Source organism: Pristiophorus japonicus, chromosome 8 (genome assembly GCF_044704955.1).
Source record: "Pristiophorus japonicus isolate sPriJap1 chromosome 8, sPriJap1.hap1, whole genome shotgun sequence".
In the NCBI taxonomy this organism is placed as follows: Eukaryota; Metazoa; Chordata; class Chondrichthyes; family Pristiophoridae; genus Pristiophorus; species Pristiophorus japonicus.
The window spans coordinates 18,056,084-18,079,224 of NC_091984.1; the positions used below are offsets into that span (position 1 = coordinate 18,056,084).

Sequence of the window (23,141 nt, forward strand, 5' to 3'; positions counted from 1 at the left end):
CCAGCATTTTCCCAACAACAGATGTTAGGTTAACTGGTCTATAGTTTCCTGCTTCCTATCTGGCTCCTTTTTAAAATAGGGGTGTTACATTTGCAGTTTTCCAATCCGCTGGTACCTCCCCAGAAGCCAGGGAATTTTGGTAGATTACAACCAATGCATCCACTATCTCTGCAGCCACTTCTTTTAAGACCCTAAGATGTAAGCCATTAGATCCAGGGGACTTAGATACATAGATACATAGAAAATAGGTGCAAGAGTAGGCCATTCGGCCCTTCTAGCCTGCACTGCCATTCAATGAGTTCATGGCTGAACATGAAACTTCAGTACCCCATTCCTGCTTTCTCGCCATACCCCTTGATCCCCCGAGTAGTAAGGACTTCATCTAACTCCCTTTTGAATATATTTAGTGAATTGGCCTCAACAACTTTCTGTGGCAGAGAATTCCACAGGTTCACCACTCTCTGGGTGAAGAAGTCTCTCCTCATCTCGGTCCTAAATGGCTTACCCCTTATCCTTAGACTGTGACCCCTGGTTCTGGACTTCCCCAACATTGGGAACATTCTTCCTGCATCTAACCTGTCTAACCCCGTCAGAATTTTAAACGTTTCTATGAGGTCCCCTCTCATTCTTCTGAACTCCAGTGAATACAAGCCCAGTTGATCCACCTTTAGTCCCATTATTTTACTGAGTACTACTTCATTAGTGATAGTGATCATATTAAGTTCCTCCCTCCCTATAGGCCCTTGATAATCCACTATTGGGATGTTGTTAGTGCCTCCTTCCATGAAGACCGATACAAAATATTTGTTCAACATCTCTGCCATTTCCCTGTTCTCCATTATTAATTCCCCAGTCTCATCCTCTAGGGGACCAACATTTACTTTAGCTACTGTTTTCCTTTTAATGTACCTGTAGAAACTCTTGCTATCTGTTTTTATATTTCGTGCTAGTTAGCTTTCATAATCTATCTTCCCTTTCTTTATTATTTTTTTAGTCATTCTTTGCTGGCTTTTAAAAGTTTTTCAATCCTCTGGCCTCCCACTAGTCTTGGCCACATTGTATGCCTTTGTTTTCAATTTGATACCATCCCTTATTTCCTTAGTTAGCCACGGATGGTTATCCCTTCTCTTACAGTCTTTCCTTTTCATTGGGATACATTTTTGTTGCGAGTTATGAAATATCTCCTTAAATGTCTGCCACTGCTCATCAACCGTCTCATACTTTAACCTATTTTCCCAGTCCACTTTAGCCAACTCTGCCTTCATACTTTTGTCGTCTCCTTTATTTAAGCTTAACATTGGTTTGAGATCCAACTTCCTCACCATACAACTGAATTTGAAATTGAACCATGTTGGTAACTGATTCAATGAACACCTGGTAATTGTATCTAAGTGCTCTTTTCCACGCTTGCTACCCCACTTACGCTTCCCCACATTAAATTCCATCTGCCACAGTTTTGCACACTTAATCAAATCGCCACTTAACCTTTTATATTCCAGGGAATACAAGCCTAGTTTAAGGTAATCTCTCCTGATAATCTAACCCTTGAAGCCCTGGTAACATTCTGCTGAATCTACACTGCACTCCTTCCAAGGCCAATATATCCCAAGGTGCGGTGGCCAGAACTGTACACAGTACTCAAGATGTGGTCTAACCAGCGCTTCGTAAGCCTACAGCAAAACTTCCACCCCTTTATAAACGGGGTAAACGGGTCCTTTACAGAATGGCAGGCAGTGACTAGTGGAGTGCCGCAGGGCTCAGTGCTGGGACCCCAGCTCTTTACAATATACATTAACGATTTAATGAAGGAATTGAGTGTAATATCTCCAAGTTTATTGATCACACTAAACTGGGTGGCGGTGTGGGCTGTGAGGAGGACACTAAGAGGCTACAGGGTGACTTGGACAGGTTAGATGAGTGGGCAAATACATGGCAGATGCAGTATAATGTGGATAAAGGTGAGGTTATCCATTTTGGGGGCAAAAACACGAAGGCAGAATATTATCTGAATGGCGGCAGATTAGGAAAAGGGGAGGTGCCACGAGACCTGGGTGGCATGGTTCATCAGTCATTGAAAGTTGGCATGCAGGTACAGCAGGCGGTGAAGGCGGCAAATGGTATGTTGGCCTTCATAGCTAGTGGATTTGAGTATAGGAGCAGGGAGGTCTTACTGCAGTTGTACAGAGCCCTAGTGAGGCCTCACCTGGAATATTGTGTTCAGTTTTGGTCTCCTAATCTGAGGAAGGACATTCTTGCTATTGAGGGAGTGCAGCGAAGGTTCACCAGACTGATTCCAGGGACGGCTGCTCTGTCATATGAGGAGAAACTGGATCAACTGGGCCTTTATTCACTGGAGTTTAGAAGGATGAGAGGGGATCTCATAGAAACGTGTAAGATTCTGATGGGACTGGACAGGTTAGATGTGGGAAGAATGTTCCCGATGTTGGGGAAGTCCAGAACCAGGGGACATAGTCTTAGGATAAAGGGTAGGCCATTTAGGACTGAAATGAGGAGAAACTTCTTCGCTCAAAGAGTTGTTAACCTGTGGAATTCCCTGCCGCAGAGAGTTGTTGATGCCAGTTCAATGGATATATTTAAGAGGGAGTTAGATATGGCCCTTGTGGGTAAGGGGATCAAGGGGTATGGAGAGAAAGCAGGAAAGGGGTACTGAGGGAATGATCAGCTATGATCTTATTGAATGGCAGTGCAGGCTCGAAGGGCCAAATGGCCTACTCCTGCACCTATTTTCTATGTTTCTATATTTCTATACTCTAGCCCTCTGTTATAAAGGCTAACATTCCATTAGCCTTTTTACATTTCAGTGATCTCTGTACTTGGACCCTTAAATCTCTTTGCTCTTGCACAGTTCCTAGCTTTTCACCATTTAGGAAATACTCTGATCTATCTTTCCTCGGTCCAAAGTGGGTGACCTCACATTTCCCCACACGGAACGCCTCCTGCCGAAGTTTTGCCCAGCCACCTAAACTATCAATGTCCATTTGTAACTTTCTTCTCCCATTTACACTACTTAGGGGCCGATTTTCAGCAAGGTCCTCCACCGGCCCAAGTGCTGCCCAAAGTGCCGCCGATGGCCGCCGAGATACCGGACGGTACTTTGGGCGGGATATTCATGAAGAAGGTCCCTCGAAGGTCGGCGGGCGGCAAATGGAAGACGTACGCCGCCAATCTGGGCGACAGCGGGCGGGAGGTCTCATTCTCGGCAGCAGAGGCGCTTGCCGCCCAAGTGCCGCCGAGGATGGAGTCGGTCGGGCCCACGGAGGGTCGAAAACCTGAAAATAAAAATCACAAATAAAAAATACAAAAACTATCTGAAGACCTTCAGGGGACCCCACGCCGGTAAGTCGCTGTTGAAAAAATGTTTTAAAATGTTCACTTGCCTTTTTTTTTTGCAGGTTCTTTAGACTTACCGTCGGGGACAGAGCAGCCTGCAGCCAGCGGCCCACCCCCCGCTCTGCCGTCGAGTGCCGCAAACTCCCGCCCGCAGGAATCTGGGAGCTCGGCGGGCGGGAGCTCAGCTGCGCCACTCGGCCGCCCGCTGACGTCAGCGGGCGGTTCCCGGCGGCTCTCCCCTCCCGCCCCCGCTCCAGGCCGCCCCAGAAAGTGTCACTGGGCGGATCTGCAGGAGGGCTGTCGGTGGGAGTGGGCGGCAGTCGGCGACAACGGGCGGTGAGGTGCTGAAAATCGGCACCATTCGGTGCCACCTAACTTAGCAATATCACCAAATGTGGATATGCAGCTCTCTATTCCTTCATCTAAGTCACTGATAAATACCGTGAAAAGCCGAGGTACCCAGAACAGATCCCTGGGGGACACCACTGGTCACATCCTGCCAACTGAAGAACTTACCCTACTCTCTGCCTCCTACCTCCTAACCAAATCCCTACCCAAGCCAATAGATTGCCTCCAACTCCATTCTCATTTTGGCTAGCAGTCGCTTGTGTGGAACCTTATCGAATGCATTTTGGAAGTCTATATAAATAACATCCATAAACTCCTTTATCTTGCACTTTAGTTATCTCATTAAAAAATTCTACTCGGTTCATTAGACTTGACTCACATTTTATAAATTCATTATAAATGTTGGGGAAGTCCAGAACCAGGGGTCACAGTCTAAGGATAAGGGGTAAGCCATTTAGGACCGAGATGCGGAGGAACTTCTTCACCCAGAGAGTGGTGAACCTGTGGAATTCTCTACCACAGAAAGTTGTTGAGGCCAATTCACTAAATATATTCAAAAAGGAGTTAGATGAGGTCCTTACTGCTAGGGGGATCAAGGGGTATGGCGAGAAAGCAGGAATGGGATACTGAAGTTGAATGTTCAGCCATGAACTCATTGAATGGCGGTGCAGGCTAGAAGGGCCGAATGGCCTACTCCTGCACCTATTTTCTATGTTTCTATGTTTCTATGTTGGCTCTCTCTTAACACCAAGGGGGTGGAATTGACTGTTTTTATAGCCTCCGGGGGGTGGGGGCAGAGAAGACTTTTCGCCCAGGGGAGGCGGGGAGGGTGGGGGGGAGGGTGGGCGCTGGGAAATTGGCCGGGAGTTTGTGAAGATACTGGCACGGCAGCACCGTTGTTAGTGCCCCGGGCCACCGCGCAACCGGCGATGACATCATCGCCACACACGGCGACCCCCTCCCCACCCCTCGCCAACCCCTTAACGCTCCGCGGGGGGGGGGGGGGGGGAAATTGCCCCGTGAGCCGCGAAGCTGGGCGACATCCACTCTCGGGGGCGGGTCTTAAAGGGGAGGGTGCCAGCGCCCTGGGCCGCCATCTTTTTGTCGCCTGCCGACTCGCGAGTCGACTCGACGATGGCGGCTCTCGCGTGGTCCGGGCCGCCATCGTGCAGCCTGGCACTCCGTCCTGGGTGCCGAGCTGCAGGCCCGGTCGCATGCTGCCCTGCTGGCTGAGTGGAGGCCATCGGAGGCCCTGCAGTGTGCGCAGCGGCCCTCCCCTCTGCGCGAGAATGGGGGCCGCTTCCTTTGAGGGGCGGTAAGGGCAATTCCGCAGCGAGGGCGGGACTTCTGCGCCAGTGCAGAAAATCCTGGCCCCAGATGGCTATCGCCCCCAGTCAAGGCGCAGGGCAATTTCGCTTCCCCCACCCACCCACCCCCTACCCACCCACCCACCCCCCCCGCCCCCTGCCCCCAACATTACTACAAACAGATTAACTGGTCATTAATCTCATTGCTATTTGTGGGATCTTGCTGTGCGCAACTTGGCAGCCACATTTCCTATATTACAATAGTGACTACACATTAAAAGTACTTAAAGTGTAATGAGGTCCGACAAAAGGTCATCGGCCTGAAACGTTAACTCTGTTTCTCGCTCCACTGATGCTGCCTGACCCACAGAGTATTTCCAGCATTTTCTGTTTTTATTAAAAGTACTTAATTGGCTTATGAGGTCAGGGCACTGCATACAATATTCGAGACACAGCCTTAATAAACAGGCTATTCAGGGTTAAAATAACCTATTTTGACTTATAAACATATGCCCTGATCAGCCTTGTTGATAACTGATTCAATGAACAGCCGGTAATTGTAACTAAGTGCTCTTTTCCATTCTTGCTCATGGGCCCCATTCATTGTATATGTTTCCTTCTTCCTGTTCCAAATCTGCCCTTCATTATCTCTCCACAGAGCTTTGCATCATTAGCAAATATTATAATGCTAGTTGTTCCATGCTCTATTATTTACAAAAAGTGTAAACATGACAGATTCAAAATTAGAACTTCACTAAGTTCGTGCCCCAGAAAGAGTCTTAAATATTTACTGTCAGCTTCGGATTTAAAAAGGTGTCAGCCGTGGCTCAGTGGCACTTGGTAGCACTCTCGCCTGAGTCAGGAGGTTGTGGGTTCAAGTCCCACTCCAGAGACTTGAACACATAATCTAGGTTGACACTCCAGTGCCATACCGAGGGAACGCTGCACTGTCAGAGGTGCCGTCTTTTGGATGAGACGGGTGGACGTACAAGATCCCATGGCACTATTTGAAAGAAGTCCTGGCTAATATTTATCCCTCAACTAACATCACTAAAAACAGATTATCCGGTCATTTTCACATTACTGTTTGTGGGACCTTGCTGTGCGCAAATTGGCTGCCGCATTTCCTACATTATAACAGTGACTACACTTCAAAAGTTCTTCATTAGTTTGTAAAAGGCGCTATTGTAAATCCAAATTCTTTCTTGACACTATCTTGCTCCAATATTTAAGGGGAGGATGATGCATTTAAGGGGAGGCTCGATAAGCATATGAGGGAGAGGGGAATAGAGGGTTATGCTGATAGATTTAGATGAGGAAAGACGGGAGGAGGCTCGAGTGGAGCATAAACACCAGCATGGACTGGTCGGGCCGAATGGCCTTTTTCTGCGCTGTATATTCTATGTAATCCTGTGTAACATTCCCCATTGCTGTGTTACCCGGGATTGCTCAGTGCTCCGTCAATGTTTTATGTCGTCTTCTCTTGGCTAAATCTTACCTCCACCGTTTCTTCCGCAATTGCATCTCCTGCCCCCAGCTTGACAGCGGTGCAATTCGCCTCATCCTCCGCCTGCCTGCTGCGGAAAGTCAAAGCCTGCTCCCATCGCTGGAGTGCCTCCTCAAACAGTTCCATACCTGCACAGGGGTGCGAGTCAGAGAGGAACAGCAACATCTTCGTTACTGGCACAAGCCGCGCACAGATTAAAATAAACGCTGCCAATATTGAAGAGCGAAAAGAAAGAACTTGCATTTATATAGCGCCTTTCATTGGTGGAGGTGCCATCTTTCGGATGAGACGTTAAACTGAGGCCTCGTCTGCTGTCTCAGGTGAATGTAAACGACAACATGGCACTATTCAAAGAAGAGCAGGGGCGTTCTCTCAGCAGTGTCCTGGCCAATAGTTATCCCTTGACCAACATCACTAAAACAGATTATCTGGTCATTTTCACATTGCTGTTGGCGGGATCTTGCTGTATGAAAATTGGCTGTTGCCTTTCCTACACTACAACAGTGACTATACTTCAAAGGTACTTCAGTTGTTGTGAAGCACTTCAGGATGTTGTGAAGGGCGCTATATAAAGGCAATTTCTTTCTTCCTTTAGATCACTCAGTCAGGCATTTACAAGTCTCCATTGTGTTCCCCCATCACATACCCATCAGATATAAGTTTTCAGGAGTAGTCACCGGCACATTAACCAGGTTGATTTCATTTTCTTTATCGACCTTGTCCCACAAGTTAGACGCAACACATACACAGCTGTGGGAGGAATTCACACTCCGGACCTGGGTACAAAAACAAGTGAACGATGGTTTCAATCACTTTAACGTTAAAAAATGCAACATGCCTCCCTCAATCAACACCAAGAGAAAGAGATCAAGTGGTCACTTATCTCACTGTTGTTTGTGAGACCTTGATGCGCCCAGATTGGCTGCCGCGTTTACCTCAAAATAACAGTGACTACACTTGAAAAATAAGCAACTCATTGGCATTTTAGGATCTCACGCAAGGTGAGATATAAATGCCAGTTCGCTCGCTCTTTGAAAATTTGGAGGCACTAAGACTTTCGTACCCGTGAAATGGGACTCGCCGGGAGCAGGGTCTCACAATTTCAGGCTCAGAAGCACAATCGATTTCCTTCCTATTTCTAATTGTCATTTCCCCTGGGCACTGTTCGTGGCGTTCCCCGTCAGCCTCCTTCGAGCTGGCTGCCTCCTGTGCCACTCGAACAGCCCAGGGCCACTCACTTTGGACTTTGTTCGAACATCCTGTTGGTGGATGAAGTGGAGAGTCAGCGGGCTGAGGATAAATGGGGGAGGGGATTCAGTGGCGAATATGAAAAGGAGGAAGAGAAGGAGGAACATGTTGGCGATCAGTTCATAAGCCTGGTGTAATGTATGCACCTGTGAGGATGCTCACAGGTTTGTAGAGATGTTGTTGCTCCTGGGCCTGGCCAAGGTGGCCATTAACCAGTCCAGGCAGCGGGCGGTCGTTCAGCCCGACTGCCTGAACTCTCTTCCGCGCCTACATCCGGTCCAGGGTGTCCTTAGAGATGGAGCACGCGGTGTCCACCGGTACGCTCACGGCCTTCCGCGAGAGGTGGGCGCTGGAGGGACTGGAGTGCATCATCATCCCCGGCAACCAAATTTTAATTTGATTTTATGTTTTAAAGTTTCATTTGTTTTAATTGCCGGGTTTTAGTGTCCCCCCTCCCCTTTTATAGGGGGCACTTGTAAATTATATGGTTTTAATGCCCCAAAAAAATCACAAAAAAAACCACAAAAAAAAACAAAAAATATAAAAAAAAGAGGGCAGTTAAGTGTATGGAGTGTCCCCCAGATCGGGGGGGGCACTTGATCTAATGTTTATTTTGTTCCCCCCCCAAAAGAGTTGTAGAGATGTTGTTGCTCCTGGGCCTGGCCAAGGTGGCCATTAACCAGTCCAGGCAGCGGGCGGTCGAGGGGGTCGTTCAGCCTGACTGCCTGCCTCTCTTCCGCTCTTACATCCGGGCCAAGGTGTCCCTGGAGATGGAGCACGCGGTGTCCACCGGTACGCTCGCGGCTTTCCGCGAGAGGTGGGCGCTGGACGGACTGGAGTGCATCGTTACCCCCGGCAACCAAATTTTAATTTGATTTTATATGTTTTCAAGTTTAATTTGTTTTAATTGCCGGTTTTAGTGTCCCCCTTCCCTTTTATGGGGGCACTTGTAAAATATATGATTTTAATGCCCCAAAAAAAAAATCACAAAAAAAAACCACAAAAAAAAAAAAAATTTTTTTTTAAAAGAGTGCAGTTAAAAGTGTCTGGAGTGTCCCCCAGATCGGGGGGCACTCGATCTAATGTTTATTTTGTCCCCCCCCCCCCCAAAAGAGTTGTAGAGATGTTGTTGCTCCTGGGCCTGGCCAAGGTGGCCATTAACCAGTCCAGGCAGCGGGCGGTCGAGGGGGTCGTTCAGTTCGACTGCCTGCCTCTCTTCCGCGGTCACATCTGGGCCACAGTGTCCCTGGAGTTGGAGCATGCGGTGTCTAACAGTACGCTCACAGCCTTCCGCAAGAGGTGGGCATCAGAGAGACTGGAGTGCCTCATCATCCCCGGCAACCAAATTTTAATTTGAACTAAGTTTCCTTTAAAGTTTTATTTCGAAATTTGTGGGTACTAGTGTCCTTAAAAGGAGGCACTTGATTTAAAATTACAATTAAAATAGTTGTAGAGCTGTTGCATTGTGAGCAGCTTAGCCAGTCAATGATGTTCACAAGCCTCAATAAAACCCCAATCAGTTGGGTCTAGGTCATCCACGGTGAGGTATGCAGTTGTGAGCCTAGTGGATGAACTGGTAATGTGCAGTGTGAATGCTGTCAATTTGTTTTATCTCATAACACTCTTGTGAAGCGCGTTGGGACGTTTCACTACATTAACGGTGCTATATAAATACAAGTTACATAAGAACATAAGAACATAAGTTGTTGTTAATAAACCAACAATGTGTTGCTATGAATTCTTCAGCAAAGAACCCATGAAGCAAATATATTACACCTGGCAACTGACCAAGACATCCAAAGAGTTTATATTGTTATAAACCTGAGAGAGCTCCAGCTCTGGATTGTTGCATAGAATCTACAACACAGAAACAGGGCTTTTCGCCCAACTGATCCGTTCCGGTGTTTGTGTTCCACACCAGCCTCCTCCCACTCTAATTAACGCTTCCCACCCTGCACTCGCTGACCTACATTGGCTCCCGGTCCTGCAACACCTCGATTTTGAAATTCTCATCCTTGTTTTCAAATCCTTCCAAGAAACTCGGCCCTCCCTATCTCTGTAACCTCCTCCATCCCAACAACCCTCCAAGATCTCTGCGCTCCTCCAGTTCTGGCCTCTTGCGCATCCCCGATTTTAATCGCTCCACCATTGGTAGCCGTGCCTTCAGCTGCCTTGGCCCTAAGCTCCAGAAATGTCCTCCTGAAACCTCTCCGCCTCTGTCTCTCTCTTCCTTTAAGACACTCCTTAAAACCTACCACTTTGACCAAGCTTTTGTCACCTGTCCTAATATCGCCTTATGTGGCTCGATGTCAAAATTTGTCTGATTACACTCCTGTAAAGTGCCCTGGGGTGTCTTACTAAATTAAAGGTGCTGTATAACTAAAGGTTGACACCGAGTTGTACCCCTCCATTCACTTCTCCCTCACGTGCATAAAACCTCCTTTTAAACGCACCAATGTTATCTGCTTTAACCGCTCTGTGTGGCAGCAAGTTCCACGTTCTCCCCACTCCCTGTGAAAAGTTATCGCTCCTCAATTCTTTATTTGGTCTATTGTAGCTTTCGTATATTTATGCCCCCTTTTTCTCTGCTCACCCACAAGTGGAAACAATCTCTCCACATCCACTCTAGCGAACCCCTTTTCAGAATTTCAAAGACCACTATCCGGCCTCCTCTTAGTGTTCTCTTTTCCGGAGGAAAGAGCCCCGGTCTTTCCCAATAGTTGTCTCGTTTTTGCGGGCTTGTCGGACATTGAGGGGCCAGCCATAAAGTATGTGGACCAGTGAGCAGCAACAGAGGTTGAAAACATGCAGCGGGGGAGGGGAGCTGTACCAAATCACAATTACACCACTTTCAATCCTCTGGGAACTTGTATCATTGGCAGCTGTTAATGTTATCCCCATTAAAATACTGAGCTATTTCCAAGGTTTTATGAAATGTGTTTTTATCTGATTTGAAGTTGCATTTGAGGTACAGATTACTTATTTTTATGAGGAAGGGGCGCCAAACAGAAAGGAGCCTCTCGGCTTTAACCAGTGGCTTGCCTAAACCTCCGGAGACTTGGCTTGTTGCTCGTCAACTACTTACCGAGGCCAGGCTCTGCACTGAGCCAGAGTACTTGCTGATCAGCCCCGCAGATGCGTACATGTTATACGAGTGCGATCCCTTCGATTGCAAGGAGAGGCTCAGATTTTGTCGACTGCTAGCACAACTCGAACCTATGAACGCAAATCACAACGGCAGGACGATAGTCACAAATGTATTTTTTTGCTTTACCCTGCTGACTTTCCGATTTACTTTCACAGTTTGAAAGAAAGAACTTGCATTTATACCCCACCTTTCACGCCTCAGCACATCCCAAGTGTAATCATTGTTGTAATGTAAGAAACGCGGCAGCTCAAATCTGAACACAGCAAACAGTACAAACAGATCATCTGTTTTTAGTGATGTTGGTTGAGGTATAAATATTGGCCTGGACACCGGGGGGGAGAATCCCCTGCCCTTCTCAGCAAAATAGTGCCATGGGATTTTTATGCCCACCTGAGAGGGCAGACAGGGCCTCGTATTAACATCCGAAAGACAGCACCTCCGACAGTGCTCAGCTTAGATTATGGAGTGGGATTGTGAACCCACAAACCTCTGACTCAAAGGTGAGAGTGCTACCAACTGAGCCAAGGCTGATTCACACTACCTATGCTCAGACACGTAGCTGCCTTTGTGCACATGATAGCACTTGTTAAAGGAGCAAACTAGTCTGAGTTATCCAAAGAGAATTGATTGAAGACTGGTGAGGCACTAGATTTGTGAACAGCCACCTTGACCTAGCCTTGCAAATGTTGTTGAGACATTTTAAAGATCTCAATTAGATCAACCTTCTAAACCCTGGTTTATGCAACCTGTTCTCATAATTTAACCCTTTAAGCGCCAGTATCGTTTTGGTGAATCTGCACTGCACCCCCTCCAAAGATAATATATTCTTCCTGAGGTGCAATGCCCAGAACTGAGCAGTCTGCCAGAGGGGCCCTAACCAAGACTCTGTACAACTGACGCTAAACTTCCACCCCTTAGGATTACAGCTCATCCTTCCCTGCAATGTCACTCTGCTGTACAGCCTTTTAACCTGCCACATCACTTCCCGAGTAAGCCGTGGTTCTATGGTATCACTCTTGCCTTTAAAATCGTCGTGGGTTCAAGACCCACTCCAGAGATTTGAGTACAAAATCTAAGCTGACACTCCAAAGCAGGACTGAGGGAGTGCTGCATTGTCGGAGGTGCCGTCTTTAGGATGAGATGTTAAACCAAGGCTCCGTCTGCCCTCTCAGGTGGACGTAAAAAATCCCATGCCAGTATTTCAAAGAAGAGCAGGGGAGTCCTCCCTGTGTTCTGGCTGATATTTATCACTCAACCGAAATCACTAAAACAGATTACCAGAATGATACCCGGACTCCAAGGGTTAAGTTACGAGGTGAGGTTACATAATTTAGGGTTGTATTCCCCAGAATCTAGAAGGTTAAAGAGTGATCTGATCGAAGTTTACAAGATATTAAGGGGAATAAATAGGGTAGATAGATAGAAACTATTTCCGCTGGTTGGGGATTCTGGGACTAGGGGGCAGTCTAAAAATTAAAGCCAGACCTTTCAGGAGTGAAATTAGGAAAAAATTCTTCAGGCAAAAGGCGGTAGAAGTTTGGAACTCTCTTCAGCAAATGGCAATTGTTGCTGGATCAATTGTTAGTTTTAAATCAGAAATTGATAGGTTTTTGTTAACCATAGTTATTAAGGGATATGGGCCAAAGGTGGGTATATGGAGTTAGGTCACAGATCAGCCATGATCTCATTGAAGGGCGGAACAGGCTCGAGAGGCTTAATGGCCTACTCCTGTTCTCATGTTCCTATCTGGTCATTATCACATTGCTGATTGTGGGATCTTGCTATGCGCAAACTGGCTGCTGTATTTCCTACAGTACAACAGTGACTATACTTCAGAAATTACTTCATGGGCTATAAAGCATATGGGACTCCTTGAAGTCGTGAAAGGCACTATATAAATGCAAGTTATTTATTTCTTCTACCAAACAACAACAACTTGTATTTATATAGACCAATGCGTATAAGGTGGCCAAGGTTAGTGGGAAGCTAGAGGATTGGGAAAATTTTAAACAACAGCAAAGAATGACTAAGAAAGCAATAAAGAAAGGAAAGATAGATTTCGAAGGTAAACTTGCGCAAAACATAAAAACAGATAGTAAAAGCTTTTACAGATATATAAAACGGAAAAGAGTGACTAAAGTAAATGTTGGTCCCTTAGAAGATGAGAAGGGGGATTTAATAATGGGAAATGTGGAAATGGCTGAGACCTTAAACAATTATTTTGCTTTGTTATGCACAGTGGAAGACACAAAAACCATGCCAAAAATTGCTGGTCATAGGAATGTGGGAAGGGAGGACCTTGAGACAATCACTATCACTAGGGGGGTAGTGCTGGACAGGCTAATGGGACTCAAGGTAGACAAGTCCCCTGGTCCTGATGAAATGCATCCCAGGGTATTAAAAGAGATGGCGGAAGTTATAGCAGATGCATTCGTTATAATCTACCAAAATTCTCTGGACTCTGGGGAGGTGCCAGCGGATTGGAAAGCAGCTAATGTAACGCCTCTGTTTAAAAAAGGGGGCAGACAAAAGGCAGGTAATTATAAGCCGGTTAGTTTAACATCTGTAGTGGGGAAAATGCTTGAAACTATCATTAAGGAAGAAATAGCGGGACATCTAGATAGGAATAGTGCAATCAGGCAGACGCAGCATGGATTCATGAAGGGGAAATCATGTTTAACTAATTTACTGGAATTCTTTGAGGATATAACGAGCATGGTGGATAGAGGTGTACCAATGGATGTGGTGTATTTAGATTTCCAAAAGGCATTCGATAAGGTGCCACACAAAAGGTTACTGCAGAAGATAGAGGTACGCGGAGTCAGAGGAAATGTATTAGCATGGATAGAGAATTGGCTGGCGAACAGAAAGCAGAGAGTCAGGATAAATGGGTCCTTTTCGGGTTGGAAATCGGTGGTTAGTGGTGTGCCACAGGGATCGGTGCTGGGACCACAACTGTTTACAATATACATAGATGACCTGGAAGAGGGGACAGAGTGTAGTGTAACAAAATTTGCAGATGACACAAAGATTAGTGGGAAAGTGAGTTGTGTAGAGGACACAGAGAGGCTGCAAAGAGATTTGGATAGGTTAAGCGAATGGGCTAAGGTTTGGCAGATGGAATACAATGTCGGAAAGTGTGAGGTCATCCACCTTGGGGAAAAAAAACAGTAAAAGGGAATATTATTTGAATGGGGAGAAATTACAACATGCTGAGGTGCAGAGGGACCTGGGGGTCCTTGTGCATGAATCCCAAAAAGTTAGTTTGCAGGTGCAGCAGGTAATCAGGAAGGCGAATGGAATGTTGGCCTTCATTGCGAGAGGGATGGAGTACAAAAGCAGGGAGGTCCTGCTGCAACTGTATACGGTATTGGTAAGGCCGCACCTGGAGTACTGCGTGCAGTTTTGGTCACCTTACTTAAGGAAGGATATACTGGCTTTGGAGGGGGTACAGAGACGATTCACTAGGCTGATTCCGGAGATGAGGGCGTTACCTTATGATGATAGATTGAGTAGACTGGGTCTTTACTCGTTGGAGTTCAGAAGGATGAGGGGTGATCTTATAGAAACATTTAAAATCATGAAAGGGATAGACAAGATAGAGGCAGAGAGGTTGTTTCCACTGGTAAGGGAGACGAGAACTAGGGGGCACAGCCTCAAAATACGGGGGAACCAATTTAAAACCGAGTTGAGAAGGAATTTCTTCTCCCAGAGGGTTGTGAATCTGTGGAATTCTCTGCCCAAGGAAGCAGTTGAGGCTAGCTCATTGAATGTATTCAAGTCACAGATAGATAGATTTTTAACCAATAAGGGAATTAAGGGTTACGGGGAGAGGGCGGGTAAGTGGAGCCGAGTCCACGGCCAGATCAGCCATGATCTTATTGAATGGCGGAGCAGGCTCGAGGGGCTAGATGGCCTACTCCTGTTCCTAATTCTTATGTTCTTATATAGCGCCTTTAACGTAGTAAAACATCCCAAGACATTTCACAAGACAAAATATAGGTCAAAAAATTTGACACCAAGCCACATAGGGAGAAATTAGGGCAGATGACCAAAAGCTTGATCAAAGAAGTAGATTTTAAGGAGCATCTTAAAGGAGGAAAGAGACATAGAGAGGCGAAGAGGTTTAGGCAGGGTGTTCCAGCGCTTAGGGCCTAGGCAACAGAAGGCACGGCCACCAATGGTGGAACGATTATAATCATGGATGCTCAAGAGGGCAGAATTAGAGGAGCGCAGACATCTTTTGGAGTTGTGGGGCTGGAGGAGATTAGAAAAATAGGGAGGGGCAAGGCCATGGAGGGATTTGAAAACAAGAATGAGAATTTTGAAATCGAGATGTTATTTAACCGGGAGCCAATGTAGGTCTGCGAGCACAGGGGTCTGATTGATCGGGACTTGGTGCGAGTTAGGACGCGGAAGCCGAGTTTTGGATCACCTCAAGTTTATGCAGGAGAGGCCAGCCAGGAGTGCGTTGGAATAATCAAGTCTAGAGATAACAACGGTGTGGATGCGGTTTTCAGCAGCAGATCAGCTGAGGCAGAGGAAGGGTCGGACAATGTGGTCGGAAGCTCATTTCAGGGTCAAATATGACACCAAGGTTGCGAACAGTGTGATTCAGCCTCAGACAGATGTTAGGGAGAGTGACGGAATCAGTAGCTAGGGAAAGGAGTTAGTGGCGGGGACTGAAAACAATGGCTTCGGTCTTCCCAATATTTAATTGGAGAAAACTCCTGCTCATTGAGTACTGGATGTCGGACAAGCAGTCTGACAATTGAGAGACCATGGAGGTGTTGAGAGAAGTGGTGGTGAGGTAGAGCTGGGTGTCGTCAGCGTACATGTGGAAACTGACGCGTATTTTCGGATGATGTCGCCAAGAGGCAACATGTAGATGAGAAATAGGAGGGGGCCAAGGATAGATCCTTGGGGTACACCAGAGGTAACCTTGCGGGGATGGGAAGAGAAGCCATTTCAAGTGATTCTTTGGCTACGATTAGATAGATAAGAATGGAACCAGGTAAGTGCAGTCCCACCCAGCTGGACGGTGGAGAGGCGTTGGAGGAGGATGGAATGGACAACCATATCAAGTCAAGAAGGGATACCTTTGTCACAGTCACAAAGGATGTCATTTGTGACTTTGACGAGGGCCATTTCGGTACTGTGGCTGGGCAGAAACTTGATTAGAGGCATTCAAACATGGAGTTCCGCGAAAGATGGGCACAGATTTGAGAGGCGACGACATGTGTAAGGACTTTGGAGAGGGAAGGGAGGTTAGTGATAGGGTGATAGTTTACAAGGACGGAGGGGTCAAGGGTTGTTTTTTTGATGGGAGGGGTGATGATGGCAGATTTGAGGGCGAGGGGCACAGTACCTGAGGAGAACCGTTAACAATATCAGCTAACATGGGAGCCAGAAAAGGAAGTTGGGTGGTCAGCAGTTCGGTGGGAATAGGGTCAAGGGAGCAGGAAGTGGGTCTCATGGACAAGATGAGCACAGAGAGGACATGAGGGGAGATCGGAGAGAAACTGGAGAAGATGAGAGTTCAGGGCTAGGGTTGGGGGGATCGTTTGGCCCGGTGGGCTAGGGGAAGGAAGGGAAGTGGCAGAGGCAGCTGAAAGGATGGTCTCAATCTTAAAGACAAAGAAGTCCATGAGCTCCTCACACTTGTTGTTGGAGATGAGGATGGAGGAGACAGGGGAGAGGGACTTATGAAGACGGCTAGCCGTAAAAAATAGAAACCGGGATTTACCTTTGCATTTCAGAATGATTCTGGAATAATGAGCAGTTCTGGCAGACGAGAGCAGGACCCAATAATGTTTATGGTCCAGCCAGATCTGGCGGTGAATGGCTAAACCAGTTGTCCGCTATATCCGTTCAAGTCTGCGTCCCTTGGACTTAAGTGAGTGAAGGTGAGGGCCTTACCAGGGGGAACTGACAGGGTGAGAGAGGGTAATTGTTTTAATAGGGACTAAGGCATCAAAGATGGTGGTGAGGGTGAGGTTGAGCAAATTGGTAGCTGAAGAAATGTCATAGTGAATGGAAGGCCAAAGACTGCACAGTTGGGATTTCCTAAGTACAGTTGTAAGAGACTTGGGAGAGAGTTTTTTCCAGGGGCGGTCACAAAAGTAGGGTTAGGAGTGAGGGGGATGTGGGTGGAGAGCGATACGAGGAAGTGGTCAGAGAAGGCCTTACCTGCGATGGGAGTAGCGAGGCCACAAGAGATGGCAAGGTCAAGGGGGTGGCTGTGAATAATATGGCAGGGGGATGGGAACCTATGCAGGGAGACAGAGGGAAGTAGAGCGGGGGCAGAAGCAAAAGATAGAAAGAAGAAAAGTACAAGTGAAGGGCAGAGAAACCCAAGGCAAAAAGCAAAAAGGACCACATTATAGCAAAATTCTAAAGGGGCAAAGTGTGTTAAAAAGACAAGCCTGAAGGCTCGGTGCCTCAATGCGAGGAGTATTCGGAATAAGGTGGACAAATTAACTGCGCAGATAGCAGTTAACGGATATGATGCATCACGGAGATATGGCTCCAGGGTGACCAGGGCTGGGAACTCAACATCCAGGAGTATTCAACATTCAAAAAGGATAGTCAGAAAGGAAAAGGAGGTGGGGTGGCATTGCTGGTTAAAGAGGAAATTAATGCAATAGTAAGGAAGGACATTAGCTTGGATGAGGGGGAATCGGTATGGGTGGAGCTACGGAATATCAAAGGGCAGAAAACACTAGTGGGAGTTGTGTACAGACCACCAAACAGTAGTAGTGAGGTTGGGGACAGCATCAAACAAGAAATTAGGGATGCGTGCAATAAAGGTACAGCAGTTATCATGGGGGACTTTAATCTACATATTCATTGGGCTAACCAAACTGGTAGCAATGCGGTGGAGGAGGATTTCCTGGAGTGTATTAGGGATGGTTTTCTAGACCAATATGTCGAGGAACTAACTGGAGGGCTGGCCATCCTAGATTGGGTGATGTGTAATGAGAAAAGACTAATTAGCAATCTTGTTGTGCGAGGCCCCTTGGGGAACAGTGACCATAATATGGTAGAATTCCTTGTAAGATGGAGAGTGACACAGTTAATTCAGAGACTAGGGTCCTGAACTTAAGGAAAGGTAACTTCAATGGTATGAGACGTGAAATGGCTAGAATAGACTGGCGAGTGATACTTAAAGGGTTGACGGTAGATAGGCAATGGCAAACATTTACAGATCACATGGATGAACTTCAACAATTGTACATCCTTGTCTGGAGTAAAAATAAAATGGGGAAGGTGGCTCAACCGTGGCTAACAAGGGAAATTAAGGATAGTGTTAAATCCAAGGAAGAGGCATATAAATTGGCCAGTAAAAGCAGCAAACCTGAGGACTGGGAGAATTTTATAATACAACAGAGGAGGACAAAGGGTTTAATTAGGAGGGGGAAAATAGAGTATGAGAGGAAGCTTGCTGGGAACATAAAAACTGACTGCAAAAGCTTTTATAGATATGTGAAGAGAAAAAGATTAGTGAAAACAAATGTAGGTCCCTTGCAGTCAGATTCAGGTGAATTTATAATGGGGAACAAAGAAATGGCGGACCAGTTAAACAAATACTTTAGTTCTGTCTTCACGAAGGAAGATACAAATAACCTTCGGAAATACTAGGGGACCGAGGGTCTGGTGAGAAGGAGGAAGGGGGAAATGGTGTTAGGGAAATTGATGGGATTGAAGGCCGATAAATCCCCGGGGCCTGATAGTCTGCATCACAGAGTACTTAAGGAAGTAGCCCTAGAAATAGTGGATGCATTGGTGATCATTTCCTACGGACTGGAGGGTAGCTAATGTAACACCACTTTTTAAGAAAGGAAGGAGTGAGAAAACAGGAAATTATAGACCGGTTAGCCTGACATCAGTAGTGGGGAAAATGTTGGAATCACTTATTAAAGATGAAATAGCAGCGCATTTGGAAAGCAGTGGCAGGATCGGTCCAAGTTAGCATGGATTTATGAAAGGGAAATCTTGCTTGACAAATCTTCTAGAAATTCTTGAGGATGAAACTGGTAGAGTGGACAAGGGAGAATCTGTGGATTTGGTGTATTTGGACTTTCAAAAGGCTTTTGACAAGGTCCCACATAAGAGATTGGTGTGCAAAATCAAAGCACAAGGTATTGGGGGTAATATACTGACGTGGATAGGGAACTGGTTGGCAGACAGGAAGCAGAGAGTCGGGATAAACGGGTCCTTTTCAGAATGGCAGGCACTGACTAGTGGAGTGCCGCAGGGCTCAGTGCTGGGACCCCAGCTATTTACAATATATATTAATGATTTAGATGAAGGAATTGAGAGTAATATCTCCAAGTTTGCAGATCACACTAAGCTGGGTGGCGGTGTGAGCTGTGAGGAGGACGCTAAGAGGCTGTAGGGTGACTTGGACAGGTTAGGTGAGTGGGCAAACGCATGGCATATGCAGTATAATGTGGATACATGTGAGGTTATCCACTTTGGTGGCAAAAACACAAAGGCAGAATATTACCTGAATGACGGCAGATTAGGAAAAGGGGAGGTGCAACGAGACCTGGGTGTCATGGTACATCAGTCATTGAAATTTAGCTGCAGGTACAGCAGGCGGTGAAGAAGGCAAATGGTATGTTTGCCTTCATAGCTAGGGGATTTGAGTATAGGAGCAGGGAAGTCTTACTGCAGTTGTATAGGGCCTAAGTGAGGCCTCACCTGGAATATTGTGTTCAGTTTTGGTCTCCTAATCTGAGGAAGGACGTTCTTGCTATTGAGGGAGTGCATCGAAGGTTCACCAGACTGATTCCCGGGATGGCAGGACTGACATATGAGCAGAGACTGGATCGACTGGGCCTGTATTCACTGGAGTTTAGAAGGATGAGAGGGGATCTCTTAGAAACATATAAAATTCTGACGGACTGGACAGGTTAGATGCAGGAAGAATGTTCCCGATGTTGGGCAAGTCCAGAACCAGGGGACATAGTCTAAGGATAAGGGGTAAGCCATTTAGGACTGAGATGAGGAGAAACTTCATCACTCAGAGAGTTGTTAACCTGTGGAATTCCCTACCGCAGAGAGTTGTTGATGCCAGTTCATTGGATATATTCAAAAGGGAGTTAGATATGGCCCTTATGGCTAAAGGGATCAAGGGGTATGGAGAGAAAGCAGGAAAGGGGTACTGAGCTGAATGATCAGCCATAATCTTATTGAATGGTGGTGCAGGCTCGAAGAGCCGAATGGCCTACTCCTGCACCTATTTTCTATGTTTCTATAGGTTGCTTACATGGAGGGAGTGATTAAGGGAGGATAGGAGGCTAGTGAACTCAAGAGGAGAGAGTGTGTGATGAATATTCCTTCAGCAAACCATTCCTTTAGCAAATAGTCCCAAGACTGCTGCTATATAAAATCTATTTTTGAAGAGGATTTGCAAAACATACTTTACAAACAAAACAAAGTGAAATTCAAGCTGTTCTGCTCCCCAGCAGCTACATCACTCGGCTGGATGAGCACATGAAACAAAATGTTTCCCTTCTTTATTGATTCCAATTAGAAGCTGAGTTGGGGAAGTGTTGGTTCAATATTTCCACTCAATGCTCACTGCTGTGGTCAGCTTACAAGAGGCTTTTCAATCACGTGACACACAATTACGTTAAAATCCATTACTGCTTTCCGACTGTCAAACTGAATTACATTTTAGAAACCCATTTTAGAAATCCTGAAAAGGGCAGTGGGAGGGGAGAGAGTGTAGCTATTGTGATAAGCAATTTTGCAACCTGATTTCAGCTACCTCGCCGAGCAGACAACGCAGGATGACACAGATTTCTGCTGTGCTTTAGCACAGGGTGGAGATCATTTGGTCTTGGTTTTCGGCATTCCGCTTCGTATGTAATGTGCCTCATCTCAACAAAAACACAGAATGCTGAGATAGTGCACACATGCTACCTCATCAGCCATTTTGATTTGCCACTTTTGAGAGTGTGCTCCATCTGTTCCACTTGTTCTGGCCTATGGTTACCTAACCCATCTACACGGACAAATGATGGTAGCTTTTAAGCCTTTCTCATCCTACAATGCCATAATTACGGCCAACTTACAAGAACTTACACTGACCCATCAAAAGTGGCTTCTGTAAAAAGACTTGCATTTTACACAGTGCCTTTTACAGCCCCAGGACCCAAACGCTTTACAACAAATGAAGTACTTGTGAAGCAGGGAGGTCCTGCTGCAACTGTACAGGGTATTGATAAGGCCGCACCTGGAGTACTGCGTGCAGTTTTGGTCACCTTACTTAAGGAAGGATATACTGGCTTGGAGGGGGTACAGAGACGATTCACTAGGCTGATTCCGGAGATGAGGGGGTTACCTTATGATGATAGATTGAGTAGATTGGGTCATTACTCGTTGGCATTCAGAAGGATGAGGGGTGATCGTATAGAAACATTTAAAATCATGAAAGGGATAGACAAGATAGAGGCAGAGAGGTTGTTTCCACTGGTAAGGGAGACGAGAACTAGGGGGCACAGCCTCAAAATACGGGGGAACCAATTTAAAACCGAGTTGAGAAGGAATTTCTTCTCCCAGAGGGTTGTGAATCTGTGGAATTCTCTGCCCAAGGAAGCAGTTGAGGCTAGCTCATTGAATGTATTCAAGTCACAGATAGATAGATTTTTAACCAATAAGGGAATTAAGGGTTACGGGGAGCGGGCGGGTAAGTGGAGCTGAGTCCACGGCCAGATCAGCCATGATCTTGTTGAATGGCGGAGCAGGCTCGAGGGACTAGATGGCCTACTCCTGTTCCTAGTTCTTATGTTCTTATGTTCTTATGCAGCCAGTGTTGGGGAACCACAGCAGCCAAGGTCCCACAAACAGCAGTTGAGATAAACAGCCAGTTAATCTACTCTCGATCGTGTTGGCCGAGGGAGAAATACTAGCCAGGACACCGGGGCGGGCGGAATTGCCCTCCGCCCCGAACATTACGCACTTACTGTTTTTTTAAGTGTTTTCTCCGCCCCAATGCATGGGGCGGAGAATGCGGCGAAATTCAGCTCTTTATTTTTTATTGCAGCGGGGCGGCTGTGGGGCAGAGCGGAAGTCCCGTTGTGTTGGGTCAGCCGCCGCTCTGAGTCATCAGCGCCGCACTGGCGCATCACAACGTCCTTCGCCTTCAGTTAAAGGGGAGAGCCACTGCCAGCTCTGCAGCCAATTGAGTGGCATCCACTCGGCCACCAGGGAGGATTTTAGCCGGGCCAGCGGCCCGTTACCCAAGAGGGGGTTGCCGGGCTGCCTGTTGGCGGTCTGGCCGAACCCGTGGCTGCCATCGCCGGGCAGTCTTCGGAGTCGGCCGACAATTAAACTGAAATGGCAGCCGCGGCAGTGAGCCCTCCCCTTTAAGGACAGGCGCGCTGGCCAGCCACAAGAAGCTTCCCGCCGGGGAAAGCTGTCGGGGGTCACCGAGCGGAAGCCGATCCGCTCCTGCGGGGCAATTTTCCGCGCGGGGCGGAAAGGGGGTCGCCGCCAGTTGTTAAGGGGTCGGCGTGTGCCTGACGGGTCGGTAAGACAGCTGGGGTGGTCCTGTACACCGCTCCAAAAATAATGGAAGGCCATTTTCAAAATGGCGGCCCCTCCTCGCCAACCGAGCGGCGAGTCCTTACCGATCCGGGGCTGCCTCTTTGAGGTGGTCACGGCTCTTATAGAAAGGGGCAATTTCTGACCCCAGAACTCCCCGCTCAGCTTTGAAAGGTGCCATGGAATCTTTGAACGTCCACCTGAACCACCAGAATAGACAGTCAGGATCTCGGTTTAATGTCTCATCCGAGGGACCTTGCCTCTGCCAACGCAGCCCTCCATCGGTGCTACACTGAGGCTTCAGCACAATGAATGTTGAAATCCTTGAACCGTCAACCTTTGGACTCAGAGTGCAATCAACTGAGCCGGGCATATGGTGAACCTTTTAATAGAAAACGAGTGGATGAATTTACATTCAGTTGTGCATTAGTTATCAGTTAGCTTCAGGGTGTTTAACCTTCTTTGACCTGCAATTGCACATCAGGATTGAAAATGTTCTGCTTTAAAGTATCATATGGCAGTGACCGCAATGGTCCTCCTAAGGGACAGTTAATGACTAAAAGCATAAGGTCAGAAGAATTTTAAAAACAGGAAGAGTCCATTAGTCTCAAACAGGGCTGTCCCGTTTTCACAGATCAACCCCCAACTATTACCCTCTCACCATCCCCTTCAATCC

At 46.9% G+C, this 23,141-nt stretch overlaps 1 protein-coding gene across 1 annotated transcript in view; it reads right to left on the reverse strand.

Moving 5' to 3' along the window:
- Positions 1–23,141, reverse strand: part of miga1 (mitoguardin 1) — a 133,239-nt gene that overhangs the window by 96,780 nt on the left and 13,318 nt on the right. Inside the window, exons 4-6 of the mRNA XM_070886539.1 lie at positions 10,847–10,977; positions 7,160–7,289; positions 6,505–6,641 (exon numbers count right to left, since the gene is read on the reverse strand). Coding sequence (XP_070742640.1) covers positions 6,505–6,641; positions 7,160–7,289; positions 10,847–10,977 — 398 coding nt within the window. The remainder of the gene's footprint in view (positions 1–6,504; positions 6,642–7,159; positions 7,290–10,846; positions 10,978–23,141) is intronic.